This window comes from Neodiprion pinetum, chromosome 5 (genome assembly GCF_021155775.2).
Source record: "Neodiprion pinetum isolate iyNeoPine1 chromosome 5, iyNeoPine1.2, whole genome shotgun sequence".
Lineage (NCBI taxonomy): Eukaryota > Metazoa > Arthropoda > Insecta > Hymenoptera > Diprionidae > Neodiprion > Neodiprion pinetum.
In genome coordinates, this window is record NC_060236.1 from 19478192 (window position 1) to 19503282 (window position 25091).

At 38.8% G+C, this 25091-nt stretch overlaps 1 protein-coding gene across 1 annotated transcript in view; it reads right to left on the reverse strand.

Moving 5' to 3' along the window:
• The window catches only part of LOC124219254 (retinal guanylyl cyclase 2), a 138623-nt gene that overhangs the window by 4961 nt on the left and 108571 nt on the right, over positions 1-25091 (reverse strand). The window contains exons 7-23 of the mRNA XM_046626579.2: positions 22081-22233; positions 18129-18459; positions 17477-17766; positions 16039-16135; positions 15869-15965; positions 15376-15561; positions 10059-10139; positions 9778-9954; positions 8920-9079; positions 6401-6550; positions 5260-5431; positions 3439-3579; positions 3165-3357; positions 2092-2263; positions 1752-2022; positions 1250-1261; positions 247-815 (exon numbers count right to left, since the gene is read on the reverse strand). Coding sequence (XP_046482535.1) covers positions 247-815; positions 1250-1261; positions 1752-2022; positions 2092-2263; positions 3165-3357; positions 3439-3579; positions 5260-5431; positions 6401-6550; positions 8920-9079; positions 9778-9954; positions 10059-10139; positions 15376-15561; positions 15869-15965; positions 16039-16135; positions 17477-17766; positions 18129-18459; positions 22081-22233 — 3252 coding nt within the window. The remainder of the gene's footprint in view (positions 1-246; positions 816-1249; positions 1262-1751; positions 2023-2091; positions 2264-3164; positions 3358-3438; positions 3580-5259; positions 5432-6400; positions 6551-8919; positions 9080-9777; positions 9955-10058; positions 10140-15375; positions 15562-15868; positions 15966-16038; positions 16136-17476; positions 17767-18128; positions 18460-22080; positions 22234-25091) is intronic.

Below are 25091 nucleotides of genomic sequence, written 5' to 3' on the forward strand. Positions count from 1 at the left end.
GAATAAGATCAAGGTAGCATATGAAAAGGTTTCACAAAGCACAAAAGGATTCAATTAAGTCAATTTGCGAAATGAAAGCTCAGATGCAAGAAAATTCTAAAGTAAGAATGCTTTGTCCACCACTGTTCATCAAGTGCAGGCAGAACTTGGATGTAATATGACATTCGAAAGCCAATTGAAGGCTAGTACTAAGAGAGAAATAATATGAGGAAGTGTCTGGTCATGAAAAAGAGACTTCCAACTTACCATAGTGTTCATTGGGCGAAAGACATCTGTAATGATTGTAAGGCGTGCTGAGATCATCCTCGTCGATGACGCCAACCCTTCTGTGCCTTCCACGAAAAGCGGATCCAGTAACGGAGGTCAAAGAGGTTGTAGAAGCGCCGAGAAGAGCGGCGGCGACTTCGGTTGCTGATACCGGAGTGCCGAGTGACAGTTGAGTGTCGCCGGATGTGCTTTTGGTGACATTGGCGCTTGAGTTATACTCCGGAGTCTTCACGATGTCTCGAAGAATTTCAACCGCGTCGCTGGACTTCAGGGAGAAGCTTGTCGTCAGGGTCTTCTCGTCATGCACGGATGCCGAAACTCTCCTTGTAAATGCATTCCGCGCCTCGAATCTGTCTTGAGGAAGGTGTTCCGTTCCTCCGGACAATTTCATTCCGGATGGAGAGGCCGTTCCTGCTGGCGTTGTCGCCAATGAAGCGCTGCACTCTCCCGAACTTTCGTCGTCGGACGCAGTGCTCATTATTTGAGGCGTTTCCAGTCCAGATTGATCCCCCAACGGCATGTTACCGATTATCAAACTCTCGTCTAGCCTTTAGCAAAATCAATTATTTCACATTTTGGACACTACAGGGCATCGCTTTACAAAAGGGTCGATAAGCAATTGCTTCAGTTAAATGTCGTTATACGAGTACAACGGACGTCTATTGTAGATACCATTCTTGAATTCTAGTGTACACCGACTGTCTTTGTTTGAATTATACCTGAAGTCACTGGAAGTCTTTAGTTAGTCTTGTGAATCCGCAAGAGTTTTGACGTCATGAACATGTACGTTAAATAAAGAAATGGTCAACTTCTTGTTCCGATAGAGTATTATTTCAAGATAACGTTGTCTAGAATACGGTAAAAGAGTTGACGAGAGTATACGAAGCATTTTTTTCCAATCGAATCAAGAATTAACTTAAAGATGTGTAAAATTATTGAATTATGGGCGTTTGGTAAATTTGATTTGTGAATAATTACTCACCCGTGACTCTCCCTGTTCAGCGTTAATAGAAAAAATGTGAACCATTAAATTCCTGAAAACGAAATAATATCTCCCTTCTAATAGAAGCATCAAGTACCTGCATCATTTTTGAAAAGGCTCGTTTTGAAAGCCAATAGTTAACTATATGTCAACTAGATAATCACGAATGTTCGCTAGGTTATCAGTCCGCGGTCATAAGTCTACAAGCTGTCTGTAAATTGACTCAACTGACTTGTAAGAAAAAAAAATAAAAATAGTCAATTTAAGCTTCAAAATTCTGATAATTGCTAGGTTTTGGTCGTTCTGTTACATTTACTACATCGAGTTATATTTTATATTTAGTTTATGCATTGATTTTACCTTGAACTCCTCGATTCGAGGACATTCGTGCTATGAATTCGAATTGAACTTTTGATACCATTGACACTACTCAGCTTCAAGTGGTTAAATGATAACCGGTGTCTGAAAACCTGTGCTACGTGAAAGTTTCAAAAGAACTTACCCGAGAGGCGGTGGCGTCGGCAGTTCCTTGTCAAATCCCTGCTTTCCCAGGAGCCAATAGGTTGGCAGTCTTCCCTTTCCCTTGACTTCGGTTCTTCCACGATACTCGATTTGGTAACCGCCGACATGCGTTAGCCGATCACGAGTCGCCTGACTCATATGGATTCGCCAAGCAGCACCGGTCGATTCCATCCTCGAAGCGGTGTTGACGGTGTCGCCGAAGAGGCAGTACCGAGGCATGGTAAGTCCAACGACTCCCGCACAGCATGGACCTCGATAAAGGACGTGAAAGGAGAGGTAAAAGTTGGGTCTTCGGATATTGCCGCAAACCTTCAACCTACCGGTGTGTAGCCCAATCCTCAGCCTCAGCTGCGTCTTTGGTAAGTGTCGCAGCTTGAACTTCCCGCTCTGGTGAAGCAGGTCTAAAGCCATCGTCGCTATCTGGGTCGCGTGGTCCGGTATTCGCACCGGACATCCACCGACCACCATGTAAGCGTCACCTATCGTTTCCACCTGCGAAAAGAGAGCTGTTCATATTAGTATATAGATTAACTGCAATGACCTTCAAGATCATCCGGAGACTTTTTTTAAAGAAAAACTAAATAAAAAAAATTCAATCGCTTGATTCAACTGTCTCATCCATGGTTTCTGCTGAATTTAGAATGAATGGGCCACATCGTCTGGCTGAAAAGTCAGGATTCGAGAAAAACCGTTTAAGAAATCATCAGTAGTGTTATACTTTTTACAAACGATGGTAAAGATAAATGAAGTGACATCCCTGTTGTGTAATATAAATGATTATGAGTTGATTCGAATAACACATGTTCGGATAAAAAGATAATGAGAAGGGGTCTTTATAATCAGAACGTTCAAAATGTTTGAAATCTAATGCTTTGGATCCGATTCATACGCTTTTCGAAAATCTCCAGAGATCAAATAATATTTTTTAGACAAGCAGTTCTTTCTAGATTGAATGTACATAGACTGTTGTGATTAAGGTTCAACAGATCTTTGCCAACAATTGCATTTGCGCTTTGTAACTTTGCTGTAAACGCATGGCTTCTGAAACATTGTTTGGACAATTTTCGGGTATATGGCTGACCAGCAATTGAGTTAAAAATATTAGAATCGGATCCAAAACACCAGAGTTTGAGCATTTTGAATGTTCTAATTATGAAAGTTTTTCTTAAATTGCTGATGGCTCAGCTTGTGTCATTCGAATTTTCTCCGGATCATTTTTATTATATAATAAGGATTCTGTTTCATTCGTGCGTGCCTTCATTGCATCAATAAAATACTGGTGGAAATTTCCTTCTGTAACTGTAAACATGGTTTCTTCTTACTTCTCAACTTTTAATTCAGACGGTGCGGCACATTCATGCAGTGAGAGATAGCTCTTTGTCCAATATTTTACCTTGTAGACATTGTACGCGTTTATGGTGGCATCGAAGCAGGTATAGAGGTCATTCAGGAGATCGACAACCTGGAACGGAGTTGAGTACGCTGATATGGTGGTAAATCCGACGATGTCCGAGAAGTATATAGTCACTTCGCGGAATTCTTCGGGGTTCACCGGCTCACCGAGTTTAAGTTTCTCCGCGACAGAGCTGAAAGTTGAACATATGAATGTTATCGCTCCTTTTTCAGCCAGTTGCTAAGTTTCCGATCAATAGATGACGGGCACTTGCCTGGGCAGCATACGGTTCAGCAGCTGTTCGGTCTTCTTTTTCTCCATGTCCAACTGCTCGGTCCGTTCTCTGATGAGCTCCTCCAAGTTGTTGGAGTATTTTTCGAGCATTTGGAACATCGTGTCGACGAAATTCACCTTCCTAAATATTGTGTTTCCAAGGCCATTTAATTCAGTCCGTATCGCTACAAGGTTTGCGGGACAAGTGGGAGCCAAATGGAAATTTGACAAGGTGCTCGAGTTTCGTTGAAGAAATAAAATTCCCTCCAAATTCGTGTTTACTTCTCATCGTGGATACTTGAACGAAGAAAATTCCGACTCTCGAGGAGAACGGTTGACTCAGTTACCCTGCTCCTCGATTCCGAGGACGAGATTGTCGCTCCTCCAGTGAATTACTGAAGTGAAAATAGGTCGTTGGTGCGGACGTTGAGTACAACAGTTTGAAACTACGTCGAAAATCAATGCGCTAGCCACAGCCCGTAACTTGTATCGAGTAGACATACTCTCGCAAATTGGTGGATAGAAACCCTTGCGGCTCGCAGTTTCAAAGATGCTCCGACACGGATCCCGTCTGTATCAATCTACCGGGTGGAGCAGAAAAAACTAGCGAAAGGTCTGGAGTTCAAACGGCTTTCAGTGATTGGCAACGGGTGGACTTTGCGGGAGAATCGATGAAGCTTTAGCTACTGGACGCCACCGCCAGTTAGCGCTCTCGGCGCAGATGGAATACCGCTGCATTGCTGAGGTATTAGTTACGAAAGTTTGCCACAGTTTTTCAAAGGGGATCAAAACAGGATCCAGAAGTTGGAGATAGTTTATCTCTCCTTGTTGAATTCAATTCCCCTTTTCCAGGCTTGAAAGAGACCGGTCGGAAGGATTTCTTGACCGTGAAAATAATAAGCCCCTTCAGCTCAGAGACAGGGAGAGGGTAACTATCCAAGATTGGAAAGCTTTCCTCTTTCCTTCGTTCGCGACATCGTCACAGGAAACTTTTTATCCGACGGACAAGCCAACGGGCTAAAGCTGGTCGACTACGCAAAGTTAATCTGACGAGGTGGACGTGTATCAGATTGTGAGTCAAATCTACCGTTCAACGATCAAAGGGATTTGATTGCATCACGCGGCTGGCTCAGCTGGCTACTTTGATCCATTCTTATATCCCCCCCCATTTTCTCTTCTCCTTCCCCTCTTCCACCTCCTCCTTCACACTTCAATTCCCTCGTCCACTAGGCGAACTGCTGGAACTATAGCGGCTTTAATATCAACTCATTCTGTCCTGTCGACTATCCTTCGATGGAAATTCCCGCCAACTTTTTCGTCAAATACAGAAAAATGAACTCGAAATTACGAATACGCCTGAATCACTTGACATCACTTTAAGTGATGCTAGAGTCATTCTAAGTTATTTTGCGTCAGTTGATATTATCCAGTTTGTTAGGATCATTTGAAGTTCTCATGAGTCATTTCATCTTTGTAGTCGGGAAAAATGGTCCACGGAACAATGAAATTTCTAAAATTCACTCACTTTTTTAGCCGTCTATAAAACATATTTACCCTGTCAAGTTTCTGATTTCTCGACACATATTCTCGGTGGAGTAGAAAACATCGTCTAACGCTTATTTCCCCCTTATTTCTCGCTTGCACCACGTCCTGATAACCTTTCGCACCGAGAACGCCCTGCGAAGCGTATCATGCATGATATTGTACTTGTGTGAATTAACCGCTCGTTAGGCAACGCACCTGTTCGTCAGTTGTGGGGAAAAGGAAAAAGGGAGGATGGTCGAGTGGAGCGAGAAAAGGCGGCTTAAAGTCGCACACTCACCTTCCGTGATTCAGCTTTTTGAAGAGGTCATGGACCGCGTTGAAATCCGGACGCAGATCGGTCGCCTCGGCCCAACATTGCCTCATGATATTTATTGCCTCCGGAGGCGCTGCTCCTTTGCTTACCGACGGCCTTATCAGGGGTGGGGGTCTTTTCACTTTTTCTATGATATCTGAAGGTAAATTTAAGCGTATCACAAACGTGAGGAAACAAAAAAGAGGAAAAAAATGTCACGAAATTGCAAGGTAAGGAAATAGAAAGAGCGTTCGAAGCATAACCATCGGTCTCATAAGTTTTAAAGACGAGGAAAACCATTCGGCATCTCAGATTAGAATAATAGAATTCAGAATTACTGCTTTTACATAAGAGTATAAGAATGTTATTTTTGATTTTATAATTCCTTGGACAAATTCGTAATTAGTGACCCAGACAACTTAGGAAATCTGATTTCAATGGAAGTGGATGAGTGAAAAGAATATATCCATATTCCTTACGTTAGATGATCTCAAGTCCAGAGATGACAAATTATAAGACTTCAAAGAATTTCATAGTAAATTAATTAATATTGATAAGAGAAAAAAATGATTAGTGTTTAAAAGTACAGAGTTTACAGTTCCATTATCGAAAGAACATTATATTTCAGTTTTCAATGTACAAATACACAGCGCTGGGTAGCATACAACTGCTGACTGCGATAATTCAATTTCCCTAAAGCTGGTTGACCCCGAGGCTGTGTAATAACGTTGAAGAGAACTTGATAGATAAGCTCAAGGGAGAACTTAGATTTCTAATCTGGAAACTTGCGGGGTTCAAATTCCGCAACGAAGACGTCTAAGACACCCGCTGACATAGCCAAACGTTCAACTCTCATCTTCCGCCCGGGCGAATCTCCACCTTGCAGGAAATGCTAATCCTGTGATTCTGTCCGTTTCCCTCAACTCGTCGGAATCTAATTTAGCGCTCTTCCGATTCAGGTTAAAGTAAGCGTATTTCTAATTGCCTGATTGATTTGCTCTGAAATATTGACGAACCAAAATAGAACAAAACATTCGCACTATAGTGTCAAACTCAAGCGTTATGAAGTGTTATTAGACAAAATGAACAATAGAGAGATCCTTATTATATGTTTTGGCATTCATACCTTCGGGAGATAATCCGAGCATGCAAAAGGGTGCGCCTCGCACAACAACCTCTTGCATGATTATCCCAAAACTGTAAACATCCCCGGGTTGTGTGCCTCTCTTCCTCAACCCGGAATGCCTGAGGAGTTCCGGAGCCATCCATAACAGGTCTGAAACATACAAAACTTGGCGGGTTACATGCAGCGTGCTGAAATCTGAATCTCCAGATTCAAACAACCCCCCGCCAGGGAAACAGAAAATAAAAAAAAATTCAAACCTCTCACCTACCGAGAGAAATAAAAAAAATTGAAGTCTGTGAGGCGTGGTTGTCACCTGATATAACTAGGTACTAGATTCCAACCAGGAAAGTACCCCACCGATTTTATTTTACTGTGATGTGTTGTGATACATCAAATGAAATTGCACACGTGGTTTCTGAAGTCCAAATTCGACCGTTAAAGGTGTAAGAACTTCACCTAAAGTACTGCCCTTAATATAAGGGCTGCAGCCCCGGAGGGTAAAACACTGTGGATGTCTTTGCCTGTCGATAGTAAATAACGTGGTTTGAATTGGGATTCGTGACCATGGTAGTTTAATTGAGCCCAAGTTTTCATGTTATCTTTGTTTCATCTTTATTTAAATTATAACTGACAAATTAAGCCTTACATATCGAGAAAGCATATAAATTGATTTTTTGGAGTTAATTTTAATAGTGGTTTTTGACCCTTTGAAGGGTTGAATTTGCACGTGAAAAAAATTCGGATCTCAAGTGTTTGGACGTACTACAATAAATCACAGAATGAATATGAATGAATATAATCAATGGTTGGTTTCAATTACATAAATTTTGATATTTTCCTGAAATTTATATCCATGCTACAATAAAATACGGTTCAACGAATAAATCGTGATATAATTAAGAATAACATTTTTTTTTCCCCTCTTCTCTGAGTTACAAATCCAATCAATTATAATCTAACAATTGCATTTTTCAGCAGCAAAAAGATTCGTTAGAAAATAAAAAAAAAAAAAAAATTATTCTAATGTATGCCAATCACTGTGAATCAAACGCTTATTATTTTTTATGTCAATTGAAACGAGTATACTCAAGTTACAATTACTCTCAAATTATCAAATAGTTTATTACGACAAGTAAATAGTTAGAGCAGCGGTTTTCCGAAGTAAAAAATTCAAATATTAGCATTTACTGTATCGAAAACAAAAAAGAGTGAACAAGGTTCGTAGTCCCGAGAGGCTGTGGCAAATATGGGTCGTTACGATTCGACCAATTTACTACGGTCAATATGAGCGCTTGCTTTCATTTGCTGTGCGTTGATCCGTGCGCAAAAATATTCACTCAGCGAAATTTTTAAACCCTAACAATGTGAACAAGCGTTTTTGCATCAAGTTCTGGCAGTCACTCCAAATATATAAGGCTTTTAATCGTGCCGGAAGAATTTGAAATCCCATGAATATCGATTATTCTTAATTGATGAGGAAAAATTCAATCCTATTTTTTGAGTTAAAATTTCTGCAATTTTCAAAAAATCTCGATAATGAATTATTTTTTACCTTTTGCAAAGCTTATTTTGAAACTCAGGCTGTCGTATATTTTTCATAGGATCAGATTCTAATTCACCGTGTATACGGATCGACATGTATGTAAAAATTTGACAAATATACGCGACTGTTATTGGGCTTTTTCGTCTATCGTCTAGACCGTAACAGAAATTTATCGAACGAACTATTTTACGTCGACGACGACATATTTCCGTCGTCAGATCGAATACTATTTTTATTATTCCTTTCCGTCTGTCTTATTGCCATTTTATTTTATCCTCGTGCACTGTAATTTCTCCAAATTTTTCTTCTTCCTATTGTGGTTTGTCTTTTTCACTTTTGTAAACCTTTTCATTCGAATCTTGACTGTGCCGTCCCTGGATGCATGAAATTCAAATCGCGATTAGGCACACGGCTCTCTTCTCCACAGATCTTCACTTCCCCTCGTAGTCAGCCTTCGCAGAGCCTTGCTGCAGGATTAATTTCAGACTCGAGTCTCTTCAACGCGACTTATCGTAAACTAAATTATCTCCTCTACTCTGCTGTACTTAACCCTGATCCCGTAGTATGACTTGGGCGGCGAGAAAGCGCCTCGGGCCTCATCGTGTGTATATATGTATATATATATATACATATATATATCTATATATATATATCCGTATCCGTATATATGTACATCCGTATTTAAGATATCTACTCCGTAATGTTAATGAAGACATCCGTTTCACAGCAAAGATGTAACGTATTAATTGTTTGCCCACGCAACATCTTTAAATCAAAAGTCAAAAAATGAAAATAAAGATACAAAAGGACGTGATCGAATTTAGTAAAACAGTTCAAATTAAAAAATGAGAGAAATGTTAACGCGTAAAAATAAAATTTGCAGATATAATTATTCATGTTTCACCTTTATGTTTGCATTTTTTACACTAATTTTTGTATTTACTTTACGTCTACCTAAGGGTTACTTTAGACTTACCTCTGGCCGTTTTCGCCGGCGGAACAACATTCTGGGCGTCGTAAAAAGCCGGCAACCCATAATCCGATACTTTTAGAACCCAGCGTGCGTCTATGACGCAATTCCTCGAGGTTAAATATCCGTGAATACGAATTGGGCTGCTGTGTAGATACCTCATCCCCTGTAAATCATAGAAATAGAGGAACGGGTGAAAACTGGTGAATAATAAAATTTGACTGGGCATAAAAGAATTTACGCTGATCCATTTTGACCGAACCTGCTGTTTGTCATTTTGCAAATGGAGAGAGTTGGGAATAAAACGTTTCATGACTTCGTACCGGGAAAAAGATAGAATTAACGCTTTGAGTGAGTGAAAAAATGGTAGCCGTTTGTTTGAATAGTTTGGTATATTATTTTTCGATTTAACCTTGTACCTGACATCAAGACGAATTCAGAGAGCCTAAGCTTGATGATTTCGGACGAACCGTCCAAGAGATTTTGTACTCTGAAGTTTGAGACTAGCGCAAGCTCGTTTCACCTGCTTGAGCTGCAAGCTCTTCTTGCGCGAATAAAACTTCAAACTGCGATATCTCGCGAATAAGTAGTCGAAAATCATCGTGTTTGGACTCGTTGGATGCATGATGTCGTGTGCTTTAAGTTGAAATTATACGTACAGGTAGAAGTGTTTGAAGAAAGTTCATCATTTCACACAAAATAAACGAAGGTAACTATTTTCATTCTGAAAGACATGAAACTTTTATGCAATACTCCATTATTGCCATCAGAGATTTTAGAATATCAGTTTGTTTCGTTCAAAACGGAACATCGAGTGTGTTTTTATATACGTTCACATCACGGAAGGAGTCTGCGATTAATTACCCGCACTAGGTCCGTCAGCAGGGACAACCGGAATGACCAATCAAGCTTTATTTCATCTTGGACCAAAACGTCCTCCAAAGATCCCCGGGAGCAATACTCGGACACAAGACAAGGCCTGGTTGGTTCCGTCAAACATCCTATCAGTGGATTCAAGTTCTCGTGTCTCAGTCCGTGGATCTTGTCGTCGAAGAAAGTAGAACAAGGGAGAAAAACAACAGAGAAATTAATTTTCCGGATCCACAGGGCAGGAAAGAAGGTAGAAATTAAGAATTTATTCTCACTGTGACTATCACGTCCATGGCTTTGCTTTTCAGCTCAAACGCTCCTTGACAAGGAATCTCTTTGAGCTCAACCAAGTCCCCCTGAAACACCGCATTCAAAGCTTGAACATCTGTGCGGAATAAATTTAAACATTAAATACAATGCTGAGAGTTTTGGTCTTTTGTGCATATTGACTTCAAAAGGTTCGCTTTCGCCTCGCTCTGTTTCCAAGGATTTAATTTGAATTCTCTGCATGAATTTTGCCAACGAATATTTCACGATCAATTCCAATTTTTTCGCTTCACTTAAATGATACAACATTATATTTTTGCGATAACTTTTTACCAACATAGTATCAAAAATATAATTATTCATTTTCTGTATGAACCGTATCATCAAGTATATAAACTAATCAACAGCTTCTTTAAATTTTAAGTTCGAGTCAAGTCTCTCTAGAATCTTTTATCCATTCTTGAACGAAAATTTACTCTGCTAATTGTCTTCATAATTTACAATATGGAGTAGTTATAATATTCTACTTCCCAAAAAAAGAACTTTGATTTTCGAGTATCAATCAGTTTCTTATAATTTATTATATCGCGATTAAATGTTTCATTGCTGATACACCTGTTAGCTCGATAATTTTAAAACTTAAAATTTGCGAATAATTCCATCAACTTTCAATGTCAATTCATTTGTCTCTTTCCACAATTGAATCGCAATTCGGTTATTCATTTCTGTTTTTTGTTCTTGACAAGTTGTTACACAACCAAATAAAAGAAAAAAAAAACAACAATTTTATTCGTACAGCAAAATTATAGATCATGCAACGTCTACTTGAGAAATCAGCTGAACCGTTAATATTCCGGGAATGGAGAAAAATCCATCGTTTCTAGGTAAAATAGGTGGGAAGAGTTTCCCGAGTTCCGTTGTGAAAATTTTTCAATCTTCCAGAAGTTCCCGTACATGCAGTTTTCTTTCATTTCTTTTTACACCGTTTTCTGTGTGAACTCGTGGAAACTTTCGTGATTGCGCCGTATATTGATTTCACCAACCTTAGTACTTGGATGAAAAAGCAAAGAAAAAGAAAAACGACAATATCCCCGGCTTCTTCCCATCTCAAGTCGATCGAAACATTATTCTACTTTAATATGTCTTATAGAAAAATTCTGTCGCAGTCCATTTTTTGTTTTTTTTTTTTTTTTTGCCTAAGCTGCTGCGCAAAGAAGAATTCATAAAGCAAGTTATATTTAACATTTAATACTTAAGTTACGGGCACTGTTCGTACGTGAAATCGTAAACTCACTCCCGCAGATTTTCAGGACAGGATAAAAGATGAATTCGTAAATTATTCTTGCAGAGTAAGCGCTGGAAATTTTCTTCGCAGTGAAGAAGGTTACGGAAAACATAAAAATAAGAACCCACACTTTGCGGAACCTCGAGGGACCTCAACTGGCATAAATAGAGACGGACATTCTGGACATAACTAAATACGGAACAAGATTAGAGTGTTCGGCCAGTCGAGGTGAATTGGGCGCGATGCTTGATTGAGCTTCGGGAAAATCAACTCGGGTTTGCAGGAAAATCGGTGAGAATAATCGTTCCCAATTAGACGGAGACGCCGATGATTAAGTGAGACCAGCTAACGAACATTTCACGCCATTATTGACGGCCGGTTGTCTTCGTTCGCTCGCTATTAGGTTCGAAGGCGTGTCTCGTGATGGTCTCCAACTTGTTCACCCTGATTCTGCTATTCGGGCTTTTGCTGTCTGACTACCTCGGTACAAAGGGTTTCCCGCTCAGTCTGAATTATGCAACAGGTCGAGTCCCCGAAGGTTCGGCACTAGGTCCTTTGTTAAAATCCATCTTCCTAATGGTCATCTTCTCTTCACAAATCAGAAACAGTGACGGTAGCTACCCCGTGAGAGTTATTTACCAAACGTGGTTTACGCTGTCTTTTATCTTTAGAAATCACATCCGGAATATCGGCGGATGAGGAATGATCATGAAGTAAGAGAAACTGATTTCGTCAAAAAAAAAAATTTAGACACACTCTTGAGCAAAAATAAAGACACCCCTGTCTCAGGACTTCAATGAATGGAAATTCATCGGAAAAAAAAATAGTTGACAACTCGTTTCGATATCTTCTGAAAAAATTTTTATCTTTCTATGAATTCTCTGAAAACATGCTGGTTATTTTTTTTTTACCGACATAAGGTAGTTGAAAAAATGATCAGCTTGTGTCGGTAAGATCCGCAGAAAAGTAAAAGCTTCTCCATCGGATGACGAAAGTAAGTTGTTTTTTTTTTTTTTTTTCTCGATAACAAATACCAAAAAACGGCTCTCTTCATTTTAGTCGAATGGTTGGCCGATGTTTTATGTTTTTTTTTTTTTTTTGTAAATCGGCGTATCTATTGCGTGATCTCTCGTCGTGTGAAAAATGAATTGGCGATATTTTCACAAAAAAATAACTGTACAGAATTCAGCGCACCATCGGACATTGTTGTGTCAATGGTATTAAAAAATAAAATCACATACTAATCACGATTGTGACCAAAAATTAACCAAAACCTTTTTCTAATTACAAAACTCCATTGTTTTCACAGACTGTTAATTTTTTTTTTTTACCACGAACTCGGTTTTCATATCAATACTTCGTGCGTTAAATTAAATACTTTATTGGCGGGAAGTTTGAATCGGTTTAGGTACTAGTTCGAATAACTCTGAATAAATCTTAGGAAAACACAGTGACAATGTAACAGACCGGTGGTGTCATTACCATGAGGCAATAATGCGGGACGAGGAACAGAAAAAGTATAGAACTACCACCTGGTAGTCAACTTACCCTTTTTCCGCATAAAATGAGACTCCAAACGATTGAAGTGAAAGTCGTGCTGCGCGCCTTCCACCGCTATTTTCCATTTCACATAACTTTCTACGGTAGGTGAGACAACGAGTTTTCAGAGAATATTGGGCAGGGAGAAAAGGACTGAGGTAAGAACAGTGGAAATGTGGAGTTTTTATTAAATTCAGGGTTACTTTCAAGAGCAATTCTTTGTTAAGAAAATTTTCCCAGACTATAAAAATTTTGATCGATAAATTTGTAACTTGGAAGAAAATGCTCGAAGTAACCAGTTATTTTTAGGACACACGATTCTGCATAAGAAATATTATTCAAGTGGGGAAGCTTGAATTGAAATAAAAATTTTGAGAAGAAAAAAGGCTAAGAAAGATGAGAAATGGATAGAAGTAGAGAAAAAAAAAAAAAAAACAATTTATGATTAATATTTATGTAGCAGCTCACTCGCCCACTTACTTATAGAATGAGAAAAACAAAAACAAACAGGGAAACAAAAAAAGTGAGAGAGGTATATATTGAACACATATGAATTAAAATTGCCTGCGGAATAATGGAAAAAGGCGAAACATCGTGAGCACGATTTTTCACCCTGCCAAATAATGTATGCATTGGTATTTTTCAGCGATTTTCAAGCTCTTTGGCAACGCAAGAGGTGAACGAGATTCTACAAAGAATATATCTACCCAACGCGGTGGTTTGACGAGGGTCGTGACGGAATAATAATGATGCCTGACACGTCGCAAATGGGTCAAACGATTGAATTTTGTCACTTTTGCCTCACGGTGGTCAGACGTGTGTGTAATTTTGGGTCAAAATCTTTATAAAGGCGTGTGACTTGTTCGATAAAGGGTGAAGAAACACGAGCAGTAAGCAGAAATGGATGTAAAATTTCTCCTTTGACACGATACTGATGTTTAATTCTTTTTCTTTCGGTGCGATGGTAGACAGTTTCATTCATAAATTATCGACGAAGTTCAACATTTTTAATTTTATCCCCCTTTCAAGACTAATTTAAGCGATTTTCACAGACTTTTATGACACATGGCGATAAAAATTGTTCGAAATGCAAATGAATTAATTGGAGCAATTAGCATCTCGTCAGCACCGTTTCTTGAGACAGGGAAAATTAATTCCCGTTCTTCGCTTGCCCTTCGATAATTGGATTATAAATTTATGTGCCGAGCATTTTCTCGATGTGTAAAGAAAAGACAAAGCGATGCAGCAAGAAGTAAGAAAAAGTTTGAGTGTCTGTCGCTTTGAATATACGGGGTGTCCCATTTTAGCATTTCAAGACAATCAAAAAATATTTCAAATAAAAGTTGTCGAGTATCAAATGAAAACCCCTATTTTTTACCTGGGATTCTGAAAGAGCACGAAATTCTACGTTTTGATAAGTATCTGTGTTAAGGGTCGAAGTGACCTCTAGGGGTCATTTAAAGGTCAAATTTGCTTGTATGAGTTGAAAATGAGACACCCTTTAGAGGTTTATCTCATTAAAATGCAAGGCGAACGATAGTTCTAAGACAATAATAATATTAATGAAATAAAATCCATATTTTTCGGCTTGTAAGTAGCAAAAACCGTGGCACCAAACGTTTTCTGCAAACCTGAACAGATCTGTTCTATTTTCGCAATACTGAATATAATCTTTCAAAGAATCGTCAATTCATTTCAATCGGTTCTTGGCATGTTTCAGCGATATTTTTTCTCTATTGCTTCAATACTTTCATTTTGTTGCCCAGGATTTTACATGATGAGACAATCTAGAAAATTCACCAGGCTCAATTTTAATGCCTCCATATATGTCAAGATACAAGCGTATTCTCTAGCAGGAATTGGAATTGAATTGGAAATTCAATTGCCAGCGTCTCGCATTCTTTCTCTTTTGCATTTCTTCTTTCGTTCAGTTCAGCGTTCCGAATATCGAAGAGTCGATAAACTGAACAAATTCGCGAGGCCAGGGGATTTCTTTTCAGGTAAAATCGAGACAGCATAAATCTCCATTACTTTACTTGGCAGTAAATTGAACCGTTCGCCGGAAAGCGAAATAGAGTCTGTTATAAGAAAGGTGCAGCCTCTTGGTGAGAGTTTAAAATTAACAATAACTCCGGAGCTCAAGTCGTCGTTGCTTGTCATTTTTTTATACTTCAGGATGGTCGAATTTTCCTCTGTTAAAATTCTTCTTTGATTTTCGTTGAATTGAAAATTTGTCTAAGAATCAAGACTTGTTTGTAATTGAGTCTTACGTTATTGTCTTTCGAAAAATCATTCGATTGCAGATCAGAAAGATATCATGGAAAATAAGAAAGTCACTGAAAATTGACTTCAGACCGATGGAAGAAATCCATGAAATTTTGTCACTCGCGGGTTTCTTTTCACTTTACATCGAACGTTGTTTTATTATTACAGTAACCGGCTTAAAACTCATACAAGTAGATAAAAAATAAAATAAGCGAGAGTTATATCAAAGGACTCACATTGTAGCGAGCTCGGTGATCCTTGAAGATCGTATGGCGTGCCAAGCTTCCGGTGCTCGCCTGCAGGTGAGGTTTCAAAGAGCCAACGCTACCCTGAAGAAGGTCCGGCTTGTCAACTTCAGGACCACCGAATTCCTGCAACTGCTGAAGCCAACAGCAAAGCATAGCCTCGATTCCTTCGTCGACCTTAAACACAAAGCACAATCCGTTTCCATTATTGAACACTGCATTACGTTTCCTCTCTTGACGAATCATTACGTATTAGTGAGCAAGGTGGTTGACAACGGTTTCGACATTTAATCACCGAACACCGACTTATAAGCGTTTGGGCAGTCAAAACTTCGAGTGAATTAAATCCTGACGCGAATCATTCAACGGTAATGGGATCTCGACCATTTGACAGTAAAGTTTTGGAAGGAGTCAGCAATCGTCAGGTTTTATAATTGAATCAATGAACGGTCGATATGAGAACAATCACAAAATCTGCACTCACCCGACGCGAGTCATGAACCTGAGGAAATACGAAGTCACTGGCAGTCAAGATGATCTTGTAAGGACCCTTCGACATCCTCTTCTTTAGCAGGTGTTTCCTGTGGAAAGAGAATGTGAAAGGAGTGGAGTGAGCGCATTGATTTTGATAATCTCAGTAGTTCAGCTTCTCACCTGACTAAAGCCGTTGTCGTGATGGCGACGAATGCGAAGAATATCGAAACCAGTATAATCAGTATCACGTGGGCCATTCGGAAGGGGTCAACACCATCTGAAGAAGAGATGGGTGTCTCTATAAACGAAGGGTATGCACTGTGACGAGTGGAGAGTGTGGAGGACCTAGTATCCAGTTGTCGAAGTCAGGGTTGTACATCCTTGGTATTGGACTTACATTTACTTGATGGACTTTATTTCGAATTATTCTAAAGTTACTCAAAAGGTATTTCGCATAACTCGATATGAGTTCATTGTTACGATTATACTAAGCCATTTGAAGTTACTCGAAATAATGAAAAAACAACTAAAATCTTTAGAAGTAAATTTGAACATGTTATGACAGATCGGAAAGTTGTTCTTGATTCTGAGGCACGGTTACTAAAATATTTCATTGGCTAACTAATTTTTAGCTCTGATGTAGGCAATAATAATTGAACCACTTGATGCTATCATCCGTCTTTGAGAAAGGCACCACAAATCACATCTTAATAGGCAGTCTCTCGTCCGTCTGAGGGTCAAAGCAATCCATTTAGCGATCTGAAAGTGAAAGCCAATCAGTCTAGTTCAGGTGCTAAAATGACGCTGAACGAGTCGCAGAGTAGAGTTGGCAGTTGATTTTTATTTCTTCTTCGACCACCCTAAGCGTTTCCTAATGAGCTCCTGAACTTTACTTCCTCTTTCGCAAATCGAATGGCCGAATGAATATTCCACTGCACCGGATCGAAGGTAACTCCGCGGGGACTTGCTACACTGATGAATGTAGGCATTCAAAGAAATCGATGCCCCGAACGTGGATTGGTTACATCGTGAGAAGGTCCATTTGTACCGCTCTAGCGTATTCAGGAACATGGAGAGGGTGGCTGATGCGCGATTCTTTCAATATTTTTCAAAAATAAGACTTACAATAACACTCATGTATCCAAAATTGATCCCACCGACTCTCGACATTTAGCGGCATGTTGCAGTACATTATAAAACATCAGAAGACTTGTTTTTCACTTGCCAATTCGGACGTTTAATAGCTAAAAGCTACGTCTGAAGTTTACCCCAAAACAAATAATGGAACCCTTGAAGGCAAGAACACTGAGCATATCATCGCTTGCTATCAGCGGATACTGTCTAATTGGTTTTAGGAAAAATCTGACGAAAAATCGATTTTCGGAGGTAAACTTAGAGGTAGTTTTCACCCCTCGTACGACGGAATTGGCACTTTGAAAAAATACGTGTCCGATGTTTTGTGATGTAGTACAATATATCACAGAATGAAGAGAATCGGCGAAGTACACCTCGAGCACTTTCCTTGTCAACCCATCTTCCAAATTCAAGGTGCTCGGAGTACAAAAAATCATGAATGTCTAGAATCACTGAAACAAAAACGTGCATCCTGATAATTTACCAGGGCATTCTCTGTCCTCGTCGCAAGGTGGTTCGAAGACTCCATCATCGGTTCTGACGTCCTTGCTGATCTCGATGACGACCATCTCATTTTCAGACTTTGTGACCTTCAGGACTGGTTTCCACCCATTGTCGCGCCAGTCTAGCAGAACGTAGGTGTAAATTTTGTTGTACGAATTGACGTCGTCCTGATTACTGCTCGACAGTATCTCGAGGCACTCTTCGAGACGAGCAACTATCGTCGTCTCCCGGTAGGTTTGACTGCCATTGTAAACCTGTTCCACATTGTGCCTGAAAGTAAAGTGTTCGGATCCTCTTTTCGTTAAGGATGAGATGAATCGGGGCACTAAAAAGAAACCGTTCTCGTCGAGCGGCGTAAAATGAAATGTGGTAACACTGCTGCCAGGATTGAATATAGAAAAAAAAAAACAAAAAGATCAGAATGCATGAGGGGGAATTTGAATTCTAACCATGGACATCCGTATTTTCGTACGAAAAAGTATTATAATGTCGTGATCCTGCGAAAAGATTCTGGAGGAGGAATAAATCTCCTCGCTTCTCTTAGGCGGAAGCTTTCTTTCTTTGCTCGGTTCGTTGGATCTTTCCTACCCTCCATATTCGACTTCAGGTTGAATTACTCAAAGGTACTTTACCTCTGATCAAATGGCACCATAACTAGCAAATTCTCCCGGATGATGTCACTGAGGTTTCGCGAAGGTGACAATCTCCTGGTATTTGCGGTCACTTTGGTCTTCGGTTCCGAGTGGGAGCACGACGAATTAGAGGTTGAAAAATTGGAAGACGAAGGGCCGTCATTGTCGGCGCGATTTACGCTGCCTTCCGAAGGCGGCAAGAAAAGATCCGGGGACTCGGTTTGGATAAGAATGACGGCTGAGGCCACAGCATGGTTTCCCTGAATAACATCAAGCTCGGTCAGGACTCGAGTGGCGAGTTCGGAATCCGGTGGAAGACACAGGACGATTGCTGAAAAAAAACGACCGCATTCTTAGCCTAACTTCTGAGGAGAGAAGAATCTATTTTTTTGGATTTCATGAAAAAGAATTCGGATCGCGGCAAAGAGGATAAACTAGCCAAGGATATTGGCTCCAAATTCGAAGTTAATCAGTTGAGCTGTTGTTCAGATACCGTAGTCTCCACTCAACATGATATCGAGTAAACTATCTGTCATTTTTGTCGATACCGATGCTTCCTAATGATTGATTCTGATAGTGAAAACAAAAAATGGAGTTCATTTAACATAAGTTTGGATCAAATATACCACAGTTAAAGTGAATTACTGGTGTATCGAGTTATAAGTTTTTAAAATTCACTCATTTTTCCGTTCGTCTACTCCTATACAACCTCTAAAATAATATCGATCGGACGGAACGTTCCAGGGGAAATTTTTCCGAGTGGCTTGCAACGCGTTTAAAGCAGCAGCAGCAAGCAACACATCGAGTAGGAAATTGAGTTTTCATACACAGATACATACATATTATGTACACGTGAGAAAATTTTTCCCTGAGATTATAGAAAATTTAACAAGTTCACGCTGAAGCGACGTATGAATGCTAGTTTCTTTCCCTAAATTTATTACCCCATGTTCGATTCAACCCTAGTCTAGGTATACATTATGGCATATATTAGCTCCGTTTGCCTTCACGTTTTAGTACTAAATTCTATACCGTAGCCCGTTTATCTCCTTGCTCGGTACCTTGTAATATCCTCCAGGCGGAGGGCGGAATGGAATCACCCGTATATTTTTATAGGGTGTTGAAATAGCGTTTTCACTCCAACACACTGCCGCCTGTTTACCGAAACCTGAGACAAGCTTTCGGAAGAAGAAAAAAAATCCGCGAGTTTTATGGCTTTGAGTAATATTGAGATAGTACGTCTACCGGCGAAACTTGGAACTATCAGCTTCTGGACGCCACCGTCAGTTAGCGTTAGGTTTTATCACGATGTAGAATTGTTTCCAGAATTGTTCCTACAAGTTTTAATGATCATGGAAAGTGGATGAAGAATTCTAAGCCTGGAAAATCAAGCTTTGTTTTGTAAAAGAAAATTACATCTATCATAAGCACACTTAATTTTCATTTTCTTATGAATTTTATCTCGAATCGACCCAAAGTCGACCGAAATTGGACAATTTCAATATTTACGATCAAGTCAAATCAGGTTTATATCCCGATTGAGGGTCACGTTCTTTATTTTTATGATACTACATCGAAGCTTATTGGATAGGTGGCTCTTTTCAATGGACGTCGTTTCCCTGATTACCGTAGGCTTTTTTTTCTCCACCAACAAAAAGGTATCCAAACGAGGAAAATGAGGTTCGCTGCCGAAACAAGAAAGGCTGAATGAGGAAGAGGAGAAAGGATGAGGACAAAGCGACCTCACGATTCTTATCGGAGGGTCAGTACCGCTGCTGGATGCGAGCTGACCCAAACAAGAATCGACATAAATATACCCAGATAGACGAGGCGCGAAGGCCTCTGGGAATCCGCGTAACTCTCAAGATAGAAGGATGTAAATTCGGCTTTTCCGCACTGCGACGTGTAAAAAATATTTGCCCGTTTCGGGGCTTCGGCGTTCAGATCCAGTCCACTTCAAAGTCAATATATACTTGGAATTTTGTATACGGTGTTTGAGATTTAAATTCGGCTTCAAAGAACTCGCCATAAAAAGTTTCAATTCGATTCAGTTCGGTCTAGATTAGGTTATCCGATATTTTGTAAAATACTAGCATCGCACTAAAAAAACTTAGTGCTACTATGCTCCTGCTGAGAAAGCCTGTAGAGTATCAAGTTCATTATTCAGGCTCTGAAATAGCTCGAGGATATAATTAATACCCAAGAGCTTGATGCAAATTCAACAGAATTGTTTTACGATTTCAGCGTATCTCAAAAACTCCATTTAACAACTGCCAAAGAGATTAGATCGATAGATTTAATGCAATTTTTTTCCCTACATTTTATCTAAATCCCAAGAATCTTACGGAATATTCAATATATTATAGAAAAGTTTTATTCAAGTTTCGTCGGTTCGATGACACTGCGTACAATTTAATGAGACCAGTTCTAATTTCAGATCGAATTTCACGGAGATCGCGTTAGGAGGCATAGGTATCTATTATCTGTGTAATTAAACAGAACCTCATTGGAAAATCCATGAAACCTAATGCCGATTCGTAAAGTTTTATGTGGCTGCGGATCCCAAGAGGTTAAAATTTTTATCAGCGTCAATGGCAAAGTTTGATGAGTACCCGTTCTGACCGTGATAATATCGACAAAAGTGGCAAAGTTCAGTCGACTGTATTCGCAGTTACCTCCACTCGACTTTGTATATACATATACATAAAAAAAAAAAACAAAAAAAAAACAAACCAGTTTGAAAAACTTGCAGGTATACAGGTAATCACAAGGAGTTCGTAGAAAGCAATATATTTTTTCTAACTTTGTGAATCTTCTAAGCAATTGCTTATGCGAATAAAGTTCGTCAAATTATGGCGATATTTGTTCCGACTATTATCGATTAGAAATGATCGCACGAAAATATATTTGTACGATATTGTAGCAAACGAAAAAATTGAACTAGGTGAGGAAATAAAGCATGTCACAAAAAAAAAAAAACCCAAAGCATTCAAGGGAGAAGTACACACGATATATATCTCCCTCGTAAAGTTGATGCGTAATTTCCTTCGCGGATACCGTTAAAGGTGGAGCTACAAGACTCGCGATTTTTGGCCGCGCAATAATATCTACCTCGTTGCGTGAATTCGTAACATCCGGAATATGTATTTTTTTCCTCTTATTTTCATGATATCTTCCTCACCTACGATTGATTTTCCGTGAATGGGTGGGCGTCAAATATATAGAAGGATTAGAAAATAGAAGGCTCAAAACATTCAATTTTCTAAGCTTGAAATTCCATCTTACAGGATGTTGCACTGAGAAAAATTTCTCATTTGTTACAGTAACTAGAAAAATTCATTAGAACAGGTATCGTTAAAAAAAACTGTTTGAATATTGTTGGGATTACGAAAAACGAGGAACACGTAACCATTTTGCGCTATTGTTGATCCTTTTTTGCTAATTGCAATGCAAAATTAGTTTGTTCGGTTTAGTCTACTTTTTTGGTTAAGTAAGGCTTTAACGTCGATTTATCGTTGCACAAGCATTGAATTTTCGCAACAGTTGCAAGAAAATATAGCAACAGTGATCGTAACGAGAAAGAATAGTAACGGATACTAGACTTTCCGGTAACAGCTACAATACTAATTTTCATTTTGTACCTAGGACTATATTTTTCGTTCGTGGTAAAAATTGAAAATAGTTAAGGACTCAGCGGTAACCGGATAAAAATTTCTCCCAGTGTATAATGTAGAAAGTATTGATACAGAAAAGTCAAAACGTAGAAACGTCAATGTATAGAAAACTAAAATGTGTTTTGATTTGGATTTCTGTAATTTGGTCTTGACAACATTTTGACGTTACTTTTCACCCTACCCATCCTGAATACAGAGAAGTTGCGGAGAATTTATTGTATAAAGTTTGAGAAAAAAATGTGACGGAAAAATCAGTGATATTTATGTGCTTGTCTTACCTCTGCAAGGGACGTTGTGGAGTGGCCTGAGGGCACCATGGATTTGTCTCGCCATTGCATGGGACGACAAGACCACATGGTGCCTCGGAACCGCGTCTATACTCCGCAATGAACCAACCATAGCGTGATCCAGGCTTGGCCAGATGCCGTGATCTGGAATCAGAAGAAAAGCTAAAGGTTACGGAAGTCTATCGCTCGTCAAACGCGTATTTTGTTCCCATAATTCATTCGGTTCCATCAAAAAATTCAATCCAAGTTCGACAGAAAATGTGTTTAACCATGGAATCGATATTATTTAGTTAAGAAAATCGTTTCAACTAATCAGCGAGCAGAAAAAAGGGAATATAGTTGCCAAAATAGTGATAAGATTCCAAAAGAAATCACAGCAAGTATCGTAATGTCACTGCAAACATTTGAGAAACTTGGATTAAAGGTACGAAAGTTTCGTGATACGTTTCTTATGGGTGAGGAACTTTTCCAATTCAAGCACAATGACTTTTGGATTGGCTTTACTTGAAACAAGTGCCCTGAAGTTCATAAAAGGTGAACAACAATTTGGACTTATCGAAACCAAACAACGGCTTGTTTTTTTCTACGGTAAAGGTGTGTAATTTCCTCAAGGAAAGGTTTTATTTACTTTTTAGCACTCACTGGAAATTGTTTACCTCTTTTGTACACATCGGACCTCCTTCATCCAATTTCCATCATATTTTTCTGACCAACAAAAATTTTCTCTTTTTCACGAAAATTTTTTTCCATCGAATAAATTGTCAGAACATTTCTATATCTTATACAGTTTATTGCTACTTTATACTATTTTGTGTAATTCTCAACTTTTTTATCCGATTAAAGTTTTTTGTTTCTCACGAATCTTCCAGCTATAATTTTTAAAAGACTTCATTGCACGAATCGAATGTTTTATAATCTGTACGTAGGTTTCCTATGAGATATTTGAGGTTATTCCCAATTACTATTTGCTGCCATTTTCTACTTTGTCGGTGAACTTTTAAAATCAATCTGTGCTGTCAGTTTGTTTTTTCACTATTCTGCAAAGACGGTAACTTGACGAGACATTTAAAGTATGTTCTTCTTTTTTTAAACAGAGTTTAGGTACACTTAAAAAAATAGCTTCATTAGCTATTACTCAAATATTCTCATCACCTTGCACTGTTTCCTTTTTTTTTTCTTTTACCTTTTCAAGAACCACTACTTTTGTTTACAGACGTGATAAATAAATTTTTTTTCTAACAGAGTCGGGTAGAATAATATAAGCCGTGAAGTATTTAGTTGAAGTTGACACATTGATTTTTTTTCCGTTTAATTAAGAATCCCAAATAAGTTATAATGACCTGAAGGGTGACAGGAAGTAAATGCATGAATAATTGAACCAAAGCAGCCATACAAAGAAATTTAGTTTATGCACTGATTCTAAGTCTTTTCAGCATAAATTCTTTGCAAATTCGTAAGCTTTATAAGGGAACGTGGGGCAGGACGAACCCCCTTAGCCGCTAATTAATTATTGTTGGTGGCTCTTGAGCACCAGGCACAAGTTGTTTTCATCTATCTCGTCAAATTCATAATTATATTGCCATAATTTCAAAAAAAAAAAAAAAATTCCGGGTCACGACGGACAACCTCCAAAAAATGATACAAAAATGTTCTAGTGTATTTTTTCCAATAACTCTTCATCTTTCGATTCTACCTGTATACAATGAATCATTTGAGTATTATATGTGAGACCAAACAAATCACAAGCCTCTAATATCTCAATGCTTCAAAAAAATGTATTTTTTTTTGTCAAAATTTTTCAGGGGATCCGTCATACCCCACGTTAAATATATATATATTATATATCGTACATATAAGTGACCGAAAGGAGTGAGCGATCCCCGAACGAACAGCGCTGCATCTCATGGCTTCCACCACGATCATTAACCGGTTTGAGCGAGGGGACAGAGACGTTGACAGAGGCAAGGGTTTCCCTCCGAGGTAGAATTGTTGGACTCTCTCTAACGTTTCCTTGCTTTAAATATACCTATGTATAAAAGCTGGAGCTCAACCGACCTACGCGACCATCCCTTCTTCCCTTTCGCGGTAATTAAGGGAAAATTCACGTTTCTGCTGTAGACAGTGACGTATACCTTACATACATTCAAATGTATACGGGTAACATGCGCACAGAGTGCTATGCTAGTTTTCAACCCTATCGAATTCGCATAGAAATCTCCCCCTCCTATTAAATTCTTCAACTTTGGGACAAAATTTGAAATTTCATATCACAGAAAACTTGAATACGATCTTTCCGTGGGAAATTTTCAAAGCACCATGGAAATTTCCCGTAAAAAATTCCAATTTATTTTACGTAGAGTTTTATACCAGTTGTGTATTAAAAGCTACATCTGGATCATTCTGGAACCCTATGAAATTTCTACAGAAGTCCCATGAAATTTCATACACAAACTTACGATAATAATTTTTGAAACTCTCTGGAGACCCTACAGAAAATCCCCGTAAAACATTCTCAAATTTCATAAAAAATTTTAAACATCCCCCATAAGAATGCCCTGAACCCCGTGAAAATTTAAGACACTGTGAAAAATTCTACTGGCAGTTTCTCGTAAGAAGTTGATTCTTTTGAGAACTATTTTTGATACAGTAAATTGAATCGGGGCAAAAATTAATCTAACAACGATTTATACAACGATATGAACACGTTTTTACAGCAGTTTCCTGTTTCTTCTTAATTTCAAACTTTTTCGTTAGTTATCTCAATTAAAACTTTCTTCCATCAGAGGCCAGGCACAAGGAAAACGCGTGAAAAAAATAAGGGCCTCGAAGTATTCAAAAAGTATATTGTATTCTCCGGTTTTACTCCATTATGGTCATGTAGTACTACTACCCTTACCGACGGAGCAAACTCACCGTTTTTTTTCCTATCTATCCATCTAAATATATTATATAAAAATGAATGTCTGTCAGTCTATCTGTCTATTTATCCCGTACGAATTCCT